Source organism: Bison bison, unplaced genomic scaffold (genome assembly GCF_000754665.1).
Source record: "Bison bison bison isolate TAMUID 2011002044 unplaced genomic scaffold, Bison_UMD1.0 scf7180017864238, whole genome shotgun sequence".
Taxonomy (NCBI): Eukaryota; Metazoa; Chordata; class Mammalia; order Artiodactyla; family Bovidae; genus Bison; species Bison bison.
The window spans coordinates 3,400,610-3,423,759 of record NW_011494810.1 but is presented as its reverse complement, the minus strand read 5'-3'; the positions used below and the strand labels follow the sequence as shown (position 1 = coordinate 3,423,759).

Below are 23,150 nucleotides of genomic sequence, written 5' to 3'. Positions count from 1 at the left end.
ATTCACAGCAATAGTGTTTAAACATTCAAGTACCAGTGTTAGGTCATCTGACATTTAATTCGTGGTCTTGTTTCATCATTGCATATTGCTGCTTGATTATAGCCAGTGTCTTTTAGTCCTTCCCTTTTTTCTAACAGTTGCATACCTTAACATAGTCAATAAATAATATATGTGATGCAGTGGTGTGCAATCAGATAAATATAATTTGAAGTAAGGTGTTTCTGACTCTTGCCAAGAAGTTTTTTTCCTGATACTGCCCAGTAAACCTACATGATATGATTGTATTTCTTGTTTCCTTGTTCCCTAATTGGAACCATAGTCTCACCTTTGCTTTGTGTCTCTACAGAATTTACAAGAGGAGAAGGAAAGGAAGTTGGAGTGCCTGCCCCCAGAGCCTTCCCCTGATGACCCTGAAAGTGTCAAAATCATTTTCAAATTACCCAATGATTCTCGAGTAGAGAGACGATTCCACTTTTCACAGTCTCTAACAGTAAGGACTGCCTCAACTGTGTGAAGTGTTAATGTCTGGGCTATAGATCTGAAAGCTTTTAAGGACTCTCAAGAATGTTGTTGGTTTATCTGCTGCTCTAATGAACAGAGGAGGAAGGGGGTAGAACAGAGAGTGAAGAGGGTACTGAATTATTGTAGGTTCCTTCAGGTCTAGCTGCCAACACAGAGCAGTTATTAAGATTCATTATGTCATGTTTGAGCTCTGCCAAGAAGAAAAGATACCTTACCAAGAAGTTCCACAGAAGACTCGGATGTTGGAGGTGGGAGACTCTCCTTTGCTGCTCGGCTTTCATTGGCTTCAGAATCCCATCAGCACCCCTTGCTGTGTAGAAAAGGCTCTATCCCCATGGCCCTAGAATGACTGGAATTACACAACTGGATATAAGTGCATGTGCAGTTTTCATGCAGTTGTCACTGTTTGTTTCTTCTCAGGTTAACCCATAAGCCCCATGTAGTAGGGCTACATTGTATAGCTGGTGTCCATAGGTAAATAGTATTTGTCATTCCATAGGGATGTAGTTGGAGAAGGCGATGGCACCCCACTCCAGTACTCTTGCCTGGCAAATCCCATGGACAGAGGAGCCTGGTATGCTGTAGTCCATGGGGTTGCGAAGAGTCGGACACGACTGAGTGACTTCCCTTTCACTTTTCACTTTCATGCATTGGAGAAGGAAATGGCAACCCACTCCAATGTTCTTGCCTGGAGAATCCCAGGGACGGAGGAGCCTGGTGGGCTGCCGTCTATGGGGTCACACAGAGTTGGACACAACTAAAGTGACAGCAGGGATGTAGTTAAAAGCACAGACAGAGTCTTACAGAATGAGGAGCAAATTCTCATTGTTCTGTTGTTAATAGATATCTCTCCTTGGTGAGTTTACTTAATCTCTACGCCTCAGTTTCTTCATCTGTAAAATGAGTATAATGGTCACTCTGTAGTAGGATAATTAGAATTAAGTTCGTATGTAAAGTACTTAACATTGTGCCTGGTTCATAGTAAACATTCAAATGCTATATTTTATGTTTTTTATCAGAAGGAATTATATTATATTTAGTGTTGGTATGTTGCCTTTATGTTTATATTGTGTTGGCATGTTGCCTTTCCAAATTTACAACCATACTATATTCTGCCATTTCCCTGATCCCTTGAAATAATCAGGAGTAAACTGCGTAATTGGACTTCCCATGGAGGCTCAGTGGTAAAGAATCCACCTGCCAATGCAGGAGACTTGGGTTCAATGTCTAGGTCAGAAAGATCTCTTGGAGCAGGAAATGGCAAAACACCTCAGTATTCTTCTTGGGGAATCTCATGGACAGAGGAGCCTGACGGGCTAAAGTCCATGGGGTTGAAAAAGAGTCAGACATGACTTAGTGACTAAACAACAACAAACCGCATAATAGAAATGTGGCTGCTCTGTGGGTAGGTGAGGCTGGGTGGCACATTGATTACTTATTTCTGTTTAATTGGAGAACATTGAGCAAGTTACAGAATCTCTTAGAGGGCCTCAGATATATCGCAAATGTACAATGGAAATATGACTTGCCCTCTGATAACATTAAACTGAAGGTATTTTAGGCCCTGTGCTGGGTACCCTGTGAGTTATGCAGGTGAGTAAAGTTTGGTTCTGAAATTCACAGAGCTTGCTGACTACTAAGAATGTTAAGATGATTCAAAGAGCTAATTCACAGTAAAACGTTGTGAGGCATCCTGGTGAAATAAATAGCTTCTCCATTTTCTCTCTCTCTCATTTATATACTGATTTATATGGAGGAAGGTACTCTTCATCCCTAACTTCGGGTATTTTATTTGGGAATAACATGAATGAGCCTCAAACAGGACCTACCATGTTGTAGATGGTTACTATATGTTCATTCCCTTGCCTTGATGTGTCTCCTAACTGCTGTTTTGTGTGTAGGTTTTAGCTTGCAACCATCTTGACTAACAGTTTCCCTGTAGTATGCCCAAGCTCTTCTGGAGCTTTTACTCCCCAAACTCTCATTACATATATGAAAAGCCTAACCAAAATTTGCTCTCCTCAGAGTTTTAGAGGAAAGTCTATTAGAATTGTGGAATAGAATAGACTTTTAGTTAAAGGGTAACCAACCAATTTGTTTTGTTAATAAATATTTAATCCTTGTAAGCCTTTAAAAAGATTCACACTAAAAGTTATTTTAAAAAATAAAAACTAAGATGGAGAAATGAGGACAGGGCTCAAAGATAGGAAAGAAGTGTGGCAGGAGGTATAGTGGCCCTGTTGGCTTTTCATTTAACATTCGTAGTGTTAATAGCAAGTAGCTGAAGAATGAGTTACAGTTTTTTAGTGCCCTCACAGACTGTGATCTTCCTGTGAATTCTACCCTCTATACATACTCTGGATGAGTGAATGTTACATGAAATGCACTGTTTGCACATGATACTCAACTCTTGACAGTGATTAAATGCTAGGATTAAAAAAAGGATAAAATGTACAAAAATCTCCAGCTTCTGTGAGTGGGCAGAAAAGTGGCACCTGACTTTCTCCTAAATAAATGCATATGAGAGAATCCAAATTAAACTCAGCCCAGAACTCATTTTTCTATCCATTACGAACCAAAAGGCACCTCTAGAGTGATTTTATGTGTTTCTTGATGGTTTTAGGGCATTGCCAGTGATAAAGAATGCCAGTGTTGTATTAGTGTTGAGTATTATCAAGCAGTGATTGAAAAAGGAGCAAGATGTTTTGCCCTTTTGTAAAACCCTTACTGGGTTCATACCAAGAATACTTGGTGCAAGTCTAACTGATGCATCTCAAGAAAAGAAAAGGAGAATGAATGTTAATGGAAATTGCAAAGACAGAAGGGAACTGAAAATTATTAAGGTTGACCAAAATATGAGAAGTTGGTAAAATCATGAATGGATTAGATAAGAGGAAAATGAACTTACTCTTTAAATGGATTTGTAGCTATAGCCCCTTAAGAATTCTAAAGAGGTAAGTTTAAGTTAAGACAAACGCAGGAAGGACTGCTTCACCAAAAGGGAATATACTTATATGAGAGGTGGAATAAAAAGGAAATAGAAATAGATTCCCTCCAAAAAGTAAGTGTAACTTGAATAGTGTGTTCCTGATCTTTGTGAGGGACCTGAACGCAGTGTCCTTCATAGCACATCCCTTAGAGTCTTGTTAGAAATGGAATATGTGGGACTTCCCTGGTCTTCCAGTGCATGGGACATATGTTCAATCCCTGGTCTCAGAAGATCCCACATGCCAAGGAGCAACTAAGCCCACGCACCACAACTGCTGAGCTCACACGCACTGCAATGAAAAGTTCCTATGTGCTACAGTGAAGATCCTGCATGCCACACCTAAGACTTGACACCACCAAATAAATACTTGTTTAAAAAACAAAAGGGACTTACCTGGTGGTCCAGTGGTTAAGACTTCATGCTCCCAACACAGGGGGCCTCGGTTCCATCCCTGGTCCGGGAAGTAGATGCTGCAACTGAAAGTTTGCATGCCTCAACTAAGAGTTCACGTTCCACAGCTAAGGATTCCACGTGCCACAACTAAAACCCAGCACAGCCAAATAAATATCTTTTAAAAAGAAATGGCATATGAGATGAATAGGACCATAGATCAGCCAGGGTGTGTATTCTTAATGGGTGGAGTTAAGAGAGAGGGGAAAATAAGAACTTACCTGTATCTTGTCAGAGCCAGACTAGAGTAAGAGGGCTTTCTCAGAGGAGAGGTCCACATGGAGGGTGCTGGTCCTGATCTCGATCAAGTTAAGGAGGTATCCACTTGTGGGGACACCCAGTGCAAAGAAGTCAGAGCCCAGGTGGCCTGGGAATGGAGTAGATATTAAAGCCAGAACCAGGTAAGGAGGGTGTACATTTGGAAAGAGGAATCAACTCTGAGCATTCAGCATATATAGAGGGAAATAAAGATACAGATGTGTATATGTATGTACACATTGCCTAGCTTTCTCCACAGAGTGTGCCTAGGAACATCAGCACCCCAGTAGCAGTGAACATACTTTTAGTACCTGGATCATGGTTTTTATTTATTTTCTTATTTTTTTCTTTCTTTGGCTACATCATGCAGCATGTAAGGTCTTAGTTCCCTAAGCAGGGATTGAACCTGTGCTCCTTGCAGTGGAAACATGGAATCCTAACCACCGGTCCACCTAGAAATTCCCTAGGTCATGGTTTTTAAATGCCATTGTCCATTAGGAAGAACCAGGGAATGTCCCTGGTGGTCTAGAGGTAAAGAGTCCACCTGCCAATGCAGGGGACGTGGGTTCAATCCCTGGTCCAGGAAGATCCCACATGCTGCAGAGCAACTAAGCCTGTGTGTTGTGCCGTAACTACTGAGCCTGAGTGCTGCAGCTACTGAAGCCCATGGGCCTAGAGCCTGTGCTCCACAACAAGAGAAGCCACTGCAGTGAGAGAGTAGCCTCCATTAGCCACAACAAAAGAAAGCATGTAGCAATGAAGACCAGTGCAACCAAAAATTTAAAAATTTTTTAAAAAGAATAATTAGGGCTCCTTGGAGAAATGGCTTATGGAAGTTAAGGGCTTTGATGGAAAATACAAGATTCGCCTGTAACACCTTGTGCCACAAAGCAAGAAATTATTCAGAGAACATCGGAGACAGGTCAGAAATACACAGAAGCCAGCTTCATTGGGCTTCTCAGAGGTCAGAGACAGTTTGAGCATAAGAACCTATTGAATAAAATAGGGAAGCATGGCTCTATGTTAATAAATTGAAGAAAATTTGAGGAGCAGAATGTTCCTGGAGTTTCAGAGTACTTCCCCAAGAAATATTCCTTAGTTACAATGGAGAAAAGACTAAGAGTGAAGAGGCCTGGCAGGTCCCACCTTAATCAAGTGATCACAGTGGACATCATAGGTAATAGAGCAAATTGAAATTATACTCCACCTGAATAGTATGCATTGAGTAGATCACATCATTTCTATAACACTCCTGCTAAAGATGCATAACTGGAATTAATCATGAATAAACTTCAGATAAACAAATTAAGAGGCAAAAAACTGACCGGAAACCTTTAGTAGTGTCAGGGTTATGAAAGTTAAGGAAATCCTGAAAATTTGTTCCAGGCTAAAGGAACAGACTTAGGAGATGTGACAGCTACTAAATGCAACACACAATTCTAAACTGGATGCTTTTGCTCTAAAAGGCAACTGCCAGTACTTGAATGGAGCCTGAATGAAAATTTAATGTACATTTTTATAGTGTCAGTTAAGTTTCCTGATTTTGCAGGTTTTGTATTATGAAGGTAATTGCCCTTTTTGTAAAATATACACAAGTATTCTGGGATGATGGGACATTCAGTTGGTAGCTCACTTTGAGTTGGATTCAAAGAAAAAATACTATACCTATGCTTCTGACTTTTCTGTAACTCTTGACTATTCCTAAGTAAAAAATGTTTAGGGCTTCCCTGGTGGCTCAGTGATAAAGAACCCACCTGTCAATTGAAGAGATGTGGGTTCAACCCCTGGGTCAGAAAGACCCCTGGAGAAAGGAAATGGCAACCCACTCCAGTATTCTTGACTGGGAAATACCATGCACAGAGGAGCCTGGTGGGTGACAGTCCATGGGGTCTCAAAGACTAGGACTTAGCAACTCAACAACAGCAAGGTTTGTTGTTTATATCAGACCAGTTTTCAAAGAAAGAAATGTATGAATTCATAGCAGGACTGGGTAACAAATCTCTTAAAAGAGCTTCCCTGCATTGCTCTGTGAAATGGATGGATTTTGAAATGAAATTTCAGTGTAATGCAGTAATTTTGTATCTCCAGGTCATCCTGGAGAGAGCTAGGGTGTATTTGATTTCATAGTTTTTGTGTGTGTATTTGTGTGTGTGTGTTTTCTCACTGCCCTTTTTCTCTGTGACCTCTGCAGGTAATCCACGACTTCTTATTCTCCTTGAAAGAAAGCCCTGAAAAGTTTCAGATCGAAGCCAATTTTCCCCGAAGGGTGCTGCCCTGCCTCCCTTCAGAGGAGTGGCCCAACCCCCCAACGCTGCAGGAGGCCGGACTCAGCCACACAGAAGTTCTCTTTGTTCAGGACCTAACAGACGAATGACACTTTTTCTTCCTCTTCTCTCCCACCCCAATCCCCAAAAGAAATGGAAAAAAAACAAAAACAAAAAAATAAGAGAGATTGATATTATTATTATTATAATACAATATTTTTTTTAAAGACTGCTGCATCCTAAGGAAGGATCAGAAACCATGCTGCCTGCAAGAGTCACCACCTGTGTGTGCACGCAAGGTTAGCAATGAACGTTCCTGCCGGCAAGCCCACCCTTCCCTACTCCCTCTGCACCACACACCTTCCAGTGAAAGGAGACTCTTCACCTCCAACCCAGCCAGTGTCCCAACTGGGGAAGGGCACATTCCCACTAGAGCTCATGCATTCTTGCTTTTATGGAAAATAAAAGTGAAAACCTTCATCAAACAGCTACTGCAGCGTCTCCTGAGGACTCGCTTCTCCCACCTCTAGAGAAGAGGGAAGAGAAGGCACAGGGCAGAGAGATGTTCCTTCAGCTTCCTACGATTTATGAATAATTTTAAATTTTTTTCTGTTGCTTTGTAATGACCAAAGGAATAAGGCTGACATAGGTATATTTGTTTTCCTTAACATTATTTGATAAAGAGCCAGTTTTTAAACCCATGAATTTTTGCCCTGGGCTCTTTAGCCCACAAGAGTGTAATAAAGGTGCCCTGGGCTGGTTTGTGCTTATTTCTGCCATTGTCCCTCTCATGTTCCCAGAGAGGTTATTCTTTTTGGTCCAACTCTTGCTGTCCTTTCTTGCCACCTGTGCACCCCACTTGGGGCAATGGGAGGAAGTCCGGGTTTGTAGCCCTGCAAAGGTTGTGTATGTACCAATACACCCGTATATGTGGTATGAACTCCATGTAGATTTACCTATACATAAAACTGCAGCTTTTCCTTGGAATCTGGGTTAGGTGGTCATTATGGGGTCTGAACCAAAGGATGGCACTTCATTCCTGACATGTGCATGCCCTTTCTGCCCAGCCCTGAGCCTTCCTGAATTGCCAAGCTTGGTGCCTTTCCAAAGGACTAACAGGGCCTGTGATGCAATCAACAGAACCATGTGAGAGGACCCTGCCTGTCTCCTTAGGAATGTGTGGTAGTGGTGGTTTAAAAGAAAGAACCATAGGCCTGAAGGAAGCCAAGACAGAACTCAGCCTCTGTAAACTGTTGGAAGGCACATTTCAGGTTTTGATGCAGCCACCTGCTGTGGAGACGAGTTTTTATCCTCTCTATTGCTGTTGAAGTAGTAGGGGTTTTTAGCCTCTGGATGTCTGTGGTTGAGTTTATGGTAGTGGGTACATGGATCAGACTGTGTCTTAGCATGAGCTGACAAGTATTCCAAAGTGTTCTGTGGTAGACTGGTGTAGACTCAACATTGCAGCCTACTGAAGTTACCACAGTTCGCTAGTGTTTGGTGAGGCCAGGGGCTCATACCAAGGTCAAGCACAACTTGCTGGATTTGCAGTCTCCAGAGGCTTTCTCCTGCTTAGCTAAAACCTGAGGGCCGCCCTTGTAGGTTGCCTGACGTGGCTGCTGTTTTCTGCTGCCCCAGTGGTTGGCATAAACACCCAGGGCCGGTGGGGAGCCCAGCAGGTGTCACCTGTGGGCCTTGAGAAGTTCGCAGTGGCCTTGGCACAAGTGTCTACAGCGCCATCTCCAGGAAAATGTAATCCCGCTCCTGGCTTCTGTCATCCTTCCACTTGGTTTCCTGCCATCCCATGACCAGACGAGTGGGATTGCTGGCTATTGCCATAAAATGTTATCTGAAGTGAATACCAGGATAAACCATGTTCTCCAGTCCACCTTATGTGAGAAGTTTGCTTCCTGCTGACAAGCACGCAAAGAGGAATTTTTTCAGTTAACTCAGCCAACCTGCCTGCCTAGAATTTGCATTTCCCTGGCAGGACCTTTGCCAGGCTGGATGTACCAAGTATCTTGCCCACACCTCTGGGAAGTTGTACTTTTTTTGCCTAATAATTCAATCTGCATCTTCTTCTACAGTGTGCACTTTATGCCTCTTGCCTTTTGCTAACCGGTCCAGTGAAGGAGGTCCAGTGCCAGAGCATTAAAGTCCGTTTGTGTCAGTACAACTCTCAGGGTGGCCTGTCAATTTGCTTTGTTTTGTTTTTGTCTTTTTTTTTTTTTTAGCACTGCTTTACTCAGAGCAGTTCCTGTCTTCTTGCTGATCTAGACCTGCCACTCATCCCGCTCCTTTCCTCCATGAAAGATGCACATTTTGTCAATGCCAGTACAATCTGTATGTTATTCCCAAGGCCCTCTGGGAACTTGATGGGACCTTCAAGCGAGAAAACAGAGAAGCTGGTGATCCACAAGCATTTGCTCTTGTTTCCAAATTGCCTGATTATTTCATCTGTTTTCAAATGCCAGGTCATCAGCTAAACAGAAACACTTGTTTCCAGTTTTCTTCTGCACTTCCAAGACTGAAGTTGTAGATTCGGCTGAATTTCCGTAGGAAGTGACCAAGCAAAGATACCCAGTTGGAGTCAGTTGAATTTCTGCAGCCTCAGTTTTTTCTTCCACGCCTGCAGAATTTCCTGCAGCAAGTACTTCTTTCTCCTTGCTTTCACTATAATGTTTGGACAAAAAATGGCCAATGGAGAATACTTCTTTAAAAAAGAAAAACAAACTATAAACAAGCTAAAAAGAACCTAGAATCTTCAACTGAACAGTCATTATGAAAATTGCAAATGGTGCCAAGGCCAAGGAAAAAGTTACGGAAAATGACTATGGGAAGGAGTGATAACCCCCAGAATGCAATGATAACCCCCAGAACGCAGAGTCAGGGGAGTATTAATCTGGTGCTTGAAGAAGGAGCTCCACTTTAGAACTGGTTCTGTTTGTTTGTTTGTTTGTTTAAGGACTTGCGAGAGACGCAGCAACAAGAAATCCATCCACAAAGGATGCAGTGCCCCAACGTGTACTGCACCTGAATAAGTTACGTGATAATTTACTGAGGAAATCTAGTGTACTTTAAATTTTTTTCATAAAAGTTTACATTGTATTGTAGGTTAACATTAAATGTTTTATAACAAAATATTCATACCAAGTTGTGGGTCTTTCTGTCTGGGGGAGATGTGGTTCTGTCTGAAGGCAAGGTTGGAAAACATCAGGGAAGGGAATTTTGCCAAGAAGTAAGAGTCAAAAAGAAGCAGGGAGTTAAAATAGACCCATGATGTGTTCCTGTGAAAATGGCAGCTCAGGCAGTGAATAGAAAGCTGGCGGATCTGCATTCAGATTGTGGTCTGTCATTTGTCAGTCTTGTTAACCTCAGTGTCTCAGGTCCCATGAGCTTTAGTTTTACCCAAATGTAAATGAAGTTAATACCATCTGCCTCAGGATGGGCTTGCAGATGAAATCAAATAAATGGAGGGGGGAAAAGCTATATATATATATATATATATATATATATATATATGAAGCGCCTGACACAGGTGTCGTCGTTTGTTCCCCTTTCTCTGAGGAAGTGTATTTTGAAGGTATATTTTCTGGCATTAATAACAATCAGTTTCTTAAGGAATGTCATTTCTCCTGCCTGTACAGACCTATGTTCTTGCAAATGAGTGGCTAGAGAAGAGTCACTTTGGATCTAACAGATTCTTGACTTTGAGAACTACCCTCCTAGTCTATTTTTGCTCTTATTTTTATTTCTGAGGAAATTTAAGCCTCAGTTCTTCGCCTTTTTCCTACTATCTGTCCTGGGCAAAGAACTCATTTCTGTAAGTTTTTGTCACCTGCAGAGTGCCCTGTTGCTTACCCAAAGATACATGTATGTATTTTTTAACCCACATCTTGAGTGCAAACTAGAATGTCTTCTCAGTCTAGTCTGCAGTAATAGTTTATTCACCTTAGGTCAGAATCCCCTAAAAATGAAAACTTTACAGTTGATTGTTCACAGGATTTGCTTGATTGCTGACATATAAGATTTGTTTCATCTATTAGTAGTCAAGGAAGATGCAAACTCTGATGCCAGGTACATCTGGTCACAAATCCTGGCTGTGGCTGTGATTTTGGCCAACTAACAACTTCCTGGGCTTCAGTGTCATCTGTAAGATAGGTTCAGATGTAGCATTTCCCCGAAGATTCAATAAATTGCTGCTGCAGAGTGCCTGGCACACAGTAAGTGTTGGGTAAAAGCTCCTGTTAACTGTTTTCCAGTTTGTAGCTGGCCCACTGCTAGCAATTCATCCCCATGCAGATCAAGGCAGGAGAGAAATAAGGGAGTGGTTGAGAGTTTGCTTATGGGCAAACAGTGCCTGACACGTTTTCTTGACACACCTTCTCCACTGCTGTTGGGACTCCATGTGTGCTTTTACCCTGACAGAGCCACAAGCCCCCAGAGTTCCTTCCTCTTGCCTCTTCTGCCACTTTGATGCGCTGTCCTCCAAGGCAAGCTCCCAAAGCACGTGCCATGTGCTTGGACTATATCCTGTTCTGGTTGCTACTGGCCATTCTCCAGATGTCGGCAACTGATACTTTTTCCACCAGCAACGTGGGTGACTGGACACCTGCATATGTGGATTCCCTAAAATTCCAGCTCCACTTGTGTGGAGCATAGTATTCAACTTCTGTGGCAGCATAGTATTGCGAGAAGCAGCTTTGGAGTCAAATCTGGATTTGAAACTGCTTCCTGCTGGCAAGTTTCCTCATACATAAACCTCACAGCAGGATCCTTGCAAAGTCCAGGTGCCATTTTTCGGGATCTTAGTTCCCGAACCATCCCAGCCCCTGGCAATGAAAACGCCGAGTCCTAACCACTGTACTACCAGTACAGTCCCTCCAGATGCCATTTAAAGGAACTGGTATCTGTGAAGTACTTGGCACTGGGTACATGGACACAAAGTTGAGTGGTCGCTTTCTCCCTTCTATGCCAGCAGTCCTAGGCTTTGAGTATGGCCTTCACTCAGAACTGCCTCACCCTCAGGACTTAAGAACCGACCCTCCTCACCATAGCCGTTACTGTTCCAACTCCCCTGTCCCTACTCTGCCCTCAAAGCCTTTCTGTCCCTTCTCACTTCAGCGTCTACTGGAATCATCACAGTTGGCTTCACATCTCTCTCCACTACAAGCCAGTACTGGCTGTCACAGTTCCCAAAGTAAACTCAACTATTTGATTTCCCTTCTCTTTCTCCTTCAGCTGCAGAATCCTAGCATGTATCACGGTGAGTTGAGGAGCCCTAGGGGTTGGTGCCCGCTCCTTTGATCCAGCTCAGGGAAATTCACACATTTGTACCCCCACTGGCACTGCATCACTGTGTCCCCTTTCTCAAATCCAAGCCCACGTGCATCCTACTCTTAAGCCTACTGCAACATCTTACTTCCTGAGAAAAATGAGGTCTTGCACAGAACTTCCTCATCTTCCTTTTTCACCTCAAAATGTTCTGTGTTTTGTCACCTGCTTCCTGTTTCTCTTCTGTCTTGTGGGTGTATTTTCTCTCAAAAGAGATATAATTAACACAGTAAAATGTCCAGCTCATAAATCCACAGCTTGATACAGTTTTACCTAAGTGTACACCAAAACCAAGGTGCAGAATACCTCCTCGCCCCCAGAAAGTTCCCTTGTGTGTCTTCCCAGTCAATGGCCTCTCAGAGGTAACTATTCTGACTTTTCACCATAGTTTTGCCTGTTCTTAAACTTTGTATAAATGGATTCACTTTATGTATGTGTGTATGGGCTTCCCAGGTGGTTCAGTGGTAAAGAACCCACCTGACAATACAGGAGATGCAGGAGACACGGGTTTGATCCCCAGGTTGGGAAGATGCCCTGGAAGAGGAAATGGCAATCCACTCCAGTATTCCTTCTGGGAAAACCCCATGGACAGAGGAGCCTGGCGAGCTATAGTCCTTGGAGTCACAAGAGTCGGACTCGACTGAGCATGCATGCATGTATGATTGTATAATTTTATAAGTTGTTTTCATGATGGGAATTTAAGGAAGTTCAAAGCAAAAAAAAATAACCACACTGTCCAGAGATGTCCATTGTTAATATTGTGATGTGTATCTTCCCAGACTTTGCATATAAAAGCATTTTTAATACAGAAGTGGGGTAATATTATAAATATTGAATTATCTCTTATTTCACACATTCTTCTATATCTTTTTTAATGGCTATGCAGCATTTCCCTGAATAGATGTACCACATATTGATCAAAAGCCTCTTACGACATTTAGATTGTTAAACTTTTTGTTTGCTTTTCTAGATAATAAATTGATGAACATCCCTATAGCTAAATATGCATGTCCATGTTTATTTTCTCAAGAAAAAAATTTCTAGTAGTGAAATTACTGAGTCAAAAAGGAATGGAAATTTTTACTTTTTAAAATGTTTGTGTTATCTCTAAATTTTAGTCCAGAAAAGTTATTTTATACTCTTATCAGACACCATTTGTGTTATGATCACCAGATCTTTACCAAAAACTATTCCCTTTTCAGTTGCTTGGATTGCTTTATCATCTACCACAAACTATTTGGCATCTCCTCCCTTACAAAATCTTAACCTTGCTTTACCCATAAATCACCTCCCTGTCTCCTTCCCTTCCAAGAGAGTTTGCACAACCAGCCCCCACTTCTTCCTTAACCTCCTGTTAATTATACTTTCATCTCCACTTACCATCTCTTATGGTCACCCATGACCTCTTTTTTTTATTTAATTTGGCTGTGCCAGGTCTTAGTTGTGGCCTGTGGGATCTAGGTCCCTGACCAGGAGTCAAACGTAGGCCCCCTGCACTGAGAGCCACTGGACCACCAGGGAAGGCCCCCCATGACCTCTTAATTACCACTTTGATTGGCCTCTTACAAGACCTTTTGGAATGTAGAAATCGCCCAGTTGATATTTGACACAGAGTAATTGTTGCCTTCTTTCCATTCTCACAGGTTGGGTGTCAGAATATGTGAAGAGGTTAAAGAATTCACACTTTATCCTGAAAGCCACTGAGAGCTTTAAACAAGGGAGGCACGCTGGATTCGGGTTTTAGAAAGTTGATTTTCTCACTGTGGGGAGACTGGATGGGAGAGGGCAAGATAAGAAGTGACAGGATGGAGTTGTGTATCAGGAGCAGCCTAGGGATGGTGAGAACCGAAGAACTGATGCTTTTGAACTGTGGTGTTGGAGAACACTCTTGAGAGTCCCTTGGACTGCAAGGAGATAAACCAGTTAATCCTACAGGAAATCAGTCCTGAATATTCTTTGGAAGGACTGATGCTGAAGCTGAAACTCCAATACTTTGGCCACCTCATGTGAAGAAGTGACTCATTGGAAAAGACCCTGATGCTGGGAAAGATTGAAGGCAGGAGAACAAGGGGACGACAGAGGATGAGATGGTTGGATGGCATCACTGACTCGATGGACATGAGTTTGAGCAAGCTCCGGGAGTTGGTGATGGACAGGGAGGCCTGGCGTGCTGCACCCATGGGGTTGCAAAGAATCAGACATGACTGAGCGACTGAACTGAAATGAAGGGATGGAGAGAGGCTAATGATGGACTGGGCACTATTTAGGGGAAATAGTGGCCAAGACTAGGAGGTTGATTAAATGTGGAGGATCAAGGAGAGTGAGAAATTGAGAATGTGCTTATGTGTGCTTAGTCACTCCGTCATGTCCAACTCTGCGACCCCATGGGCTGTAGCCTGACAGGCTCCTCTGTCCATGGGAATTCTCCAGTCAAGAATACTGGAGTGGGTTGCCATGCCTTCCTCCAGGGGATCTTCCCAACCCAGGGATTGAACCCAGGTCTCTCACATTGCAGGCAGATTCTTTACCAGTTGAGCCACCAGGGAAGCCCATGAATACTGGAGTGGGTAGCCTTTCTTTCCCTTCTCCAGGGGATCTTCCCAACCCAAGAATCAAAAACAGGATCTCCTGCGTTGCAGGCGGATTCTTTACCAGCTGAGCTACTGGTTTCCAAAAACTGAATTTAGGAACAAAGGTGCTATTTCAATGGGGGAAGATAGTGTCAGAGACAGAAGTAATACGTAAGAGGCGAAGTGGGAAGATCAAATGTAGGCAGCTCTAACAGAATTTGTTAGTGAAAGTATGGGGGGAAATAGGAACCAGGACTGCGGAAGGGTTATTTAAAGTAGGAGAGACTTTGTTATGTTTAAATACTAAAAGCAGAGATTTTAGAGAAAGAGGTTGAAAATGCACAGAGGAGGGACAATAGAGAAAGATGCCACCGGAGTGGTGGGAGGCATTGGCCTTAAGAGGAAGGATGGGAACAAAAGTCAGTGCATTCTGACTTCTAGAATGTAGGTTTGAAGACAAGTTACAGGTGTCCCCATGTTATGATGTCTTTTCACTCTGTCAGGTTGGGGGTAGTGATGAAAGTGATGGGGCCAGAGATCTAATTAGACTGAGAGATTTGAAATGTCTGTTTTAGAGAGCAAGACAGAGTGTAGGTAGACTTTGAAGCCTGTCTCAGCAAACTGAGGGCCCAGGAGAGATTAAGCCCAGAACACACTGCGGGAGTAGTAGGAAAATTTACTAGTCTGCCTCCCTCACTCCTGCCAATTGGTTTCTGAAAACAGAGGTCATGTGGGAACATCCAGAGGCTTTCAGCTCCCCAGCCTGGAAGTCGGGGCCTCAACTCTGGGGCCCTGGTGGAACATCGTAATTTCATTTTTCTCTGTTCCTACATACAATCACACTTAAGTAACACACACAGATCTCTTGACTCTTTCACACCAGGCATTTGCCTGCCTAAAGTCAGACCAAGACAACTCACATTGGATAGAAAAGTTTTCAACAGCATGCTGTCAATTTTTTGAACTCCTCTGATTGCCAAGAAGGCAAGTACCTAGACTACATGATTCTAGTCTTCCAGAATCATAGGACTCTTGTTTAACTCTGGCTTCATTATCACCCAGGTCCTAGCAGGAGAGTAGATGAAAGTCATATTTGGCCTAGTATGCCTTTTTAGACACACAGGACTGCACACACCTGGGTTTGCTCATGTAGTTCTTACTTTATGGTGTCTAAAGAGATCTGTAGTTGAAAAGTAACTTAGTCACTTCAGTTGTGTCTGACTCTTTGCAACCTTATGGACCGGTGTAGCCTGCCAGGTTCTTCTGTCTGTGGGATTCTTCAGGCAAGAATAATGGAGTGGGTTTCCATGCCCTCCTCCAGGGGGTCTTCCCAACCCAGGGATCAAACCCGGGTCTCGCACATCGCAGGCAGATTCTTTACCATCTGAGCCACCAGGGAAGCCCTTTAAAGAGGTCTGTAGTTAGCAAACAACAACAACAAACCCACTGTAGCTAATTTAAGGAAAAAACTGGTGTGTTGAAAGACTACAAGGTAGGTCCCAGAATGGAAAGCCAGACCTCAGAAAGGGTGGGGTCCAGGTCTCAGAATGGGTGGAGCGCAGTTGTGGGATGGGGGTTGTCACACGTAGAAGGCACATTCAGATGTCAGGCCTTCCGCCTCTGGAGCATAACGCAATCAGATTGGGGTTTTTGTTTTTAGTTGCGCCCCATACAGCAGAGGCAGAGCCATTTCTTTTAAAATAGTGCAGAAAAGTGTAAAGAAAACAACCATCGTTCACATTCCTACCACTCAAAATAATTAACACTGATATTTTGGTATATCTGCTTCAGGTTTGTTTTTTCTTTCCTGTTTATACTTTGGTTAGAATCACCTAAAATGTTTATATATTTACTGCAAAGAAATCCTTTTATCCTCAAGAGATGTGGCTAGTTTCTGGCTGATCTGGGCCCTGGCACCAGCCTCTCCGGCCACCTGCTGCGGCCATGAGTCTGACCAGCCGGCCGTGAGCCTCTGCCGTTCAGATGGCTTTTCCAGCCTGCACTTCTCTCTCAGAAACTTCATCTGTGCTCGGAATAACGGTGGAGGATGATGGTGTGTCCCAGCTCGTCAGTGGAGGCCAGGGAGTGGACATCACCATACAAAAACTAATGTGAGAAAGAACGGTTAATTTCACTGTTGCTGGGACCACAAAAGGAGAGGGCAGGGCCTGTAGAAAATCATCTGGGCCCTGGGACTGGGGTTAACCTCCCATGTCTTTTTCCTAACAGCAGCTCACTCATTTATTCACTTATTCAGTCATCCTCTCAGAAACCCTCACCAATGCCTCCTGTGTCCTTGCCCTTTCGTTAGGGTCCGGGAACATGGCGAATATGACGGTCCTTGGTCTGGTGAAGCAAAGTCACGGGCAACCAGCAGGACTTCTAACAGGTGAGACATTCGCATGGTGTGCAGTGGAAACCAGAGTGGAGTGTGGCCTGCTCTGGCTTGAGGTGTGGGGTCTGAGGAGGGGACATTCAAGCTGGGCTTTGGGAAGGGAGCATGCGTACCAGCAGTACCAGCAGGAGAGAATTTAAAGCCCCTGAGGCATCTTAGTGTGATTCAGGGGCCAAGGGGGCAGGGGGCGCATGGCAGCTCCTCTATCCAAGCCTCAGTCAGCCCCCAGTTGCCCCAGTGAGGAAGGTATAAACAGTTTTACAGTCAAGAACATAGAAGGATCGTGAGAGAAAAACGAGTGTGGTGGGTGCTCATTGGATGTGAGTGGTCCTCCAAGCAGAGAGAACAGCACACACAGCGAGGGGGTGAAAACAGGGCACGTTGGGAAAGAAACAAAACTCCTGTGGCTGCCAGCCCCCAAAGGACCCCTCCTAGGGACAAAAATCTTCTACTCCCGGTTCATCCAGGAAGTTTCTGGTGGCAGTGGGAGAGGGCTTGCCTGGAGCCTGGAAGAAGGGGAAGAAGAGACCAAAGAGGCCACCATTTGGGCTTTTCAGAAGTGTTTTCTCTGACTTCGGAGAATTTACAAGTAGAGACAACAAGGCCATCTTGATTCTCCCATTTTCTCCCCGGGCCTAGCCCTGGTCCTCTCTGAGCTTCAGTTCCTCCAAATAAAATCCAAAGATAATAAAAACCTCAACTCAGGGTGTGGAAGAACAAACGAACACTGTGGGAGCTGGCTCCTCTCCAACTTCACTCTGCCCAAATTCATTCTTGCCTCTGGGCCTTTGTACATTCTGTTCCTTCCCTCCAGAATGCTTTTCTCCTGACTAGCAATGGCACCCCACTCCAGTACTTTTGCCTGGAGAATCCCATGGACAGAGGAGCCTGGTGGGCTGCAGTCCATGGGGTCGCTAGAGTCGGACACGACTGAGCGACTTCACTTTCACTTTTCACTTTCATGCATTGGAGAAGGAAATGGCAACCCACTCCAGTGTTCTTGCCTGGAGAATCCCAGGGACAGGGAAGCCTGGTGGGCTGCCGTCTATGGGGTCGCACAGAGTCGGACATGACTGAAGCGACTTAGCAGCAGCAGCAGCAGCTCCTTCCCAACACTTAGATCTCATTAATGTCAACATTGGTTGCCTCTTCTGAAAACCCTGTATAGAGGTGCCCATTCTCTTTCATGGCCCTTGTTATATTTGAAATGGTGGTTTTCAGGGTTTTTTTATATTGTTTGTTTCTCCTGGAATGCCCGTTTCGTGGTAACAGGAACTTAGTTTCATTCACTGGAGTCTTCCCAAGGCCTAGAACAGTGTTTGGCTTGAGGCAGAAGTACTCTGCCAGTTTTGCTGAAATGACAACTCAAGAACCCTACCAGGCCTTGAGGACTCAGGGGCAACTGAACTGCCTTTATAAAGAGTGTCTAGACTGTTACACCCTCTGTGCCCAGAGAAGAGCCCTGAAGGTTCTACATGTCAGCATACAGGCTGAACTCAAAGGACACTTGAGCCCGAAAATGGTGAGAAAACATCCAGTCCTGGGGAGATCCACCCTCCTCCTTCCAAGGACACTTTGTAGTGTGTCACCGTTGAAAAGATGCTGCCAATTATACCAAGTGTTGGTGAAATAACTGCCAATTAATTAATTCCCCAAAATGGCCACCATGGGCCAGGCATTGTAGTTGGTGGCAGGCAGAGCTTTTAATAGGAGGTAACCAGAATGACCACTTCAAGTGACAGAATTGCAGCCCAAGGATAATATAATTTCACTCTGATTCATAATGTCAAATCTTTATCTAATTTCCCTTTAACTTTGAAATAAATATACATTTATAGAAGTTGCAAAAACATTACAAAAAGGTCTTACGTACATTTACTTTCCCTCAACAATAACATCTTGTATAAAACCAGAAAATTGACGTTGGTACCATCTACAGTGATTTTGGCTTATGGATATCAAATTACTCCAGGAGTATTTGTTGAAAAAAATTATTCATTGAATGTTCAAAAATCGGTTGTATGCGTGCACGTCTGTTTCTGGATTCTTTTATTCTGTCCTATGGATCTATTTGGCTATCCCTCTCCTGATAAAATGTCTTGATTAATGTGTCTCTACAGGGAAGTCTTATAATCAGGAAGAGTGGTTCTTCTCATTTTATTCTTTTTAAAAATTGCCTTAGCTACTCTGGTTTCTTGACTTTTTCATGTAAAATTTAAAATAAGCATGTCAGTATGTCAAAAAAAAAAAAAAAAAAAAAAGCTTTGCTGGACTTTAATGGGAATTGCATTAAACCTAGAGATCAATTTGGGAAGAAGTAACAATTTACTATGCTGAATCTTCCAATCCAAGAATACGACAGGTTTCTCTGTTTATATAGGTCTTTGCCTTGTTTCATCAGTGTTTTGTAGTTTTCAAGATACAAGTCTTATGTTTTGTTGGATTTATACATTTCATTTTTCTCTCAAATGATTGTAAATAATCAGATTTTTATTCTTGAGTTCCACATGTTCACTGCTAGTCTATGGAAATACAATTAATTTTTGTTTACTTATGTTATAGCCTGCCAAACCTGACTAACTCATTTAGTTCTACGTATTTGTAGATTCTTTGGAATTTTCTACATACATAGATCATCATCATATCATCTGCAAAGTGTTAGTTTTATTACTTCCATTTCTGCATTCCTATTTCCTTTTTCTTGCCTTGTTGTGCTGGCTCAGACTTCCAGTATGATGTTGAATAGAAGTGATGAAAGCAGATATCCTTGCCTGTCCTGATCTCAGGATTGGTAAGCAAATAGTCTTTCACATCATAAAGGGTGATGTTAGCTATAGATTTTGTATAGATGACCTTGTAAAATTTTATCATTTAGAACGAATGTTGAATTTCGTCCAAAAAAAAATTTTTTTTTGCATCAATTGTTATTATCTGTGTTTTTTCCTCTCCTACAGGCTTTTTGAAATACTGAAATGGAGCTTGGAGACTTCCCCATCTGACAGTTCGCTCAGACTGGGAACTCAGCTTCTACCACTGGTCTAGTTCACCATGCCCCAGTGTGCTCAAGAATGCAACCTGGACCTGCATGTGGCTAAAGAAGCCCAACACAAGAAATGCTGCCCAGAGTGTATATGCACTGCTATAGATTTACAACAGCATACATAGCCAAGGCTCAGAGTAGCCCTGTGATAAAAGCTGATTCTCAACACGGAATTTCCCCAACTTATTTTATGGCAATTTTTTATACAAACCCTATTATGTTTCATATGACTTTCTCTGAAACACTTAGGGAACCACTCAACTGAGTCTGTCCCCTAATCTGCAAACTAGTCAAAGGCTGAAAGACAAGTGCCCTGACCAAGGTCACAGATGGTGACATCACAGACACAGCAGGTCTCCTGTCCCCAGCTGGACGCTCCTGCTCCCCACCATGCTGCTCTGACAATACTAACAAGTCACCAGGCAGCCCTGCAATACCACACACCATCATGGAGAGGAGGAACGTTCCACCTCACCAGTCTGGTCCCTTTGGTGGCTCTCAGGCCCTTCATCCCCACTGAGCTCGAGGATGAGCAGCTTAATTTTTGTAGGTTCAGTGGGACCCATGGGTGGGGATGTATGTAACGCAGCTGGGCCAGTCATGCTGTTCTAACTCCCTAATGGTAGCACAGGGTTCAGGAGTGGGTGTACAACCTGCTGGTTGAACAAGACTCCAGATCAGAAATTATTAGAATTACTAATAATTCTAATTAGAGAGAATTAGAAAAAAAAAAAAAGTTTTTGCATGGAGATGATGCTAAATTAGGAGACACTGAACTAGAGCAAACTCTTTTGAGAGTCTGGAGAAAACTTTTGAGTCAATCCTAAAGAAAATCAGTCCTCAATATTCACTGGAAGGACTGATGCTGAAGCTGAAACTCCAATACTTTGGCCACCTGATGTGAAGAACTGACTCCTTGGAAAAGATTGATGCTGGGAAAGATTGAAGGCAGGAGGAGAAGGGGACGACAGAGGATGAGATGGTTGGATGACATCACCGACTCGAAGGACTTGAGTTTGAGCAAGCCCCGGGAGTCGGTGATGGACAGGGATGTCTAGCGTGCTGCAATCTGTGGGGTCGCAAAGAGTCAGACGCGACTAAGCGGCTGAACTAAACTAAGCTAGAGCTACCAGGAAGCACCATGCAGAACAGTTATAACATAAAGTGAGACCTTGGTTCCTTACAACAAGACCGAGTCGGATCTAGTCAGGCTGAAGTAAAACCTACCTCCAGAATGTAAATGACAAGACTAGTAAGTGCCCTCTTCCTCAAACTGGTGAGATGGAATCTTGTCAGTTGCCAACAGAATCCTACCTAGTTGGCCTGTGAAGCAGATTGGCTCAGAGTAAGTTATCACTGAACTGGACCCGCAGACCCCTCTCCATCAAGAGATCATTTTTTTTCCCTTAAGGTTCCAAAGCAAACAACAATCTTTTCTGCCCCTCTTATCTCGGGCCCCTACCCACTCTCAGACTGATGCCCCCCTGCCCTACTTCCCATTAAAACAGTAAGGACACAGGCAGCCAAGAGCAGCTTGGGCAATACTTGATATACATCATACATTTATTAGTGAATATCCCTCTGAAATCAGCAACAATATTAAAAAAAATAATGATTGCACTACTTGGTCAAGCAGAACTAGCAACTTTCATTTTAAAAAAAGTACAAATCTGTTAAAAATTTCAATCGGTATACACATATATAATACAACATACTAGTTATGTTAAATGCTACAAACCAATGTGAATCCAATGGAATGGAAAAAACCACACATTTAAGCTTTAAGAACCATTTTTTTTTTCTCTATATATTAGCATTTTCTCAAATACATACATGGGAAAAATGAGGTAACTGTAAAATGTGCAAGGAACAGGGCCCCCCCAAATTACATGTTTATATATATATATGTAATTATATATATATATATAAGACCTTTCTAACACAGAACACAGGTGCTGGGCCCAGCCAGGGCTGGGGGATGGAGCCCACTGTCATGCCTAGGCCAGAAGTTGGTAAATAAAACAGTAAACAATGACAAGCCCCCACCACAGGAAATCATTGGTAACATGGCATCTATAGCAAGGTCGGCAAATCACAAACATCCTAAATAATTGTCTTATAAATCTTTTTTTTTTAAGTGATTTTTTTTTAATGTTGTTTCCCCCCCAATAGCTGCTCGCTGGAATCACTGCTGCAGCCGACACAATCCGTGAGCCTGTTTCCGCCTGCCCCAGGAACTGGAAAGGGTTCTGAAAACCTTTTTTGGGGGTGGGGAAGGGAGGGGGGTTGGAGAGGGTGGTTCTCTGTGTAAAACGTGGGGGTTTTCAACACTGCTATAAATATAGAAATGTCACCTGGAGTTATATACAGTAAGACTTTGGGTTCTCCACGGGGTGGGGCCAGGCTGATGGGGCCCCATGGCAGGCTGGGGGGTGGCGGGAAGCCAGGGCCGCTGCTGGAGAACGAGGGTGGTTGGAGCATCCCTGAGGCAGCAGGCGCCAGGGGCTGCCTGCTAGGATGTGCCGGCCCCACACGCGGTTCGTTCAGGGCAGCAACCCCAGCTGGGGGTGAGAAGAGAAGGAATGGGACCACGAGGGCGAGGGTGGGGAACTCAGCCAGACCCTATGGGGGCTCCTCCAGACCTTGGAGGGCAGGGCTCAAGCTGGGAGGGGGGCCCCTGGAGGTGGGTCCACACCCTCCCTGGACCCAGTCCTCCCGGGACTTCCTTGGAGGAGACACACCCAGGCAGGTGGGAGACAGGTCCTGGCTAGAGGGAGAAATGCCCTGAAAAGCGTCCGGTCCCGGGAGGCTCTGGGGACGTGTGCAGTACAGTGCATGGCAGTTATCAGCTGAGCACAGACCCCGCAACCCCACCCACGACCGCCAGCCACCCCAGCCCCAGCCGTGCACATGCATGCGGACCAGGCGGTACAGCACGGACCATTCCCTGCCCCTGGGGCACTCGGTCCTGGTTGGTCCCTATACCCCCATTAAACCAAAAGAAAAGGGACTGTTTAAAAATCCACACCCTCAGATCCTACACACGATTTGGGGCCAAATGATCAACAAAAACTGCTGCTCCTCACGTTCATGCAAAACGACAGAAAGGGGAGATCGGGCAAGGGTCTGGGCACCGTCACTGCCAGGGAGGGCAGCCACCAGCAAAACAGGAGGTCACTCTCCCTGGCCTGGCCCAGGCCCTCAGAGGGCCCATCTGCCCCAGCTCAGAGCCTGCCTCCCACCTGCTTGGGAGGCAGGCTCTGATGCTCCCCAGCCTGGGCTTGGGGCCGGAATGTTGTGCCTGGGCTGAGGGCCCTCTAGGGAGCCA

At 44.0% G+C, this 23,150-nt stretch overlaps 2 protein-coding genes across 2 annotated transcripts in view; one reads left to right on the top strand and one right to left on the bottom strand.

The window, feature by feature from the left end:
• The window catches only part of FAF2 (Fas associated factor family member 2), a 71,702-nt gene extending 62,071 nt beyond the window's left edge, over positions 1-9,631 (top strand). Inside the window, exons 10-11 of the mRNA XM_010846591.1 lie at positions 347-490; positions 6,411-9,631. Coding sequence (XP_010844893.1) covers positions 347-490; positions 6,411-6,593 — 327 coding nt within the window. The 3' untranslated portion in view covers positions 6,594-9,631. The remainder of the gene's footprint in view (positions 1-346; positions 491-6,410) is intronic.
• Positions 9,632-21,356: 11,725 nt separating this feature from the next.
• Positions 21,357-23,150, bottom strand: part of RNF44 (ring finger protein 44) — a 10,462-nt gene continuing 8,668 nt past the window's right edge. Inside the window, exons 12-13 of the mRNA XM_010846646.1 lie at positions 23,098-23,150; positions 21,357-23,053 (exon numbers count right to left, since the gene is read on the bottom strand). The gene's annotated coding sequence lies outside the window, so the exon portion shown is untranslated. The remainder of the gene's footprint in view (positions 23,054-23,097) is intronic.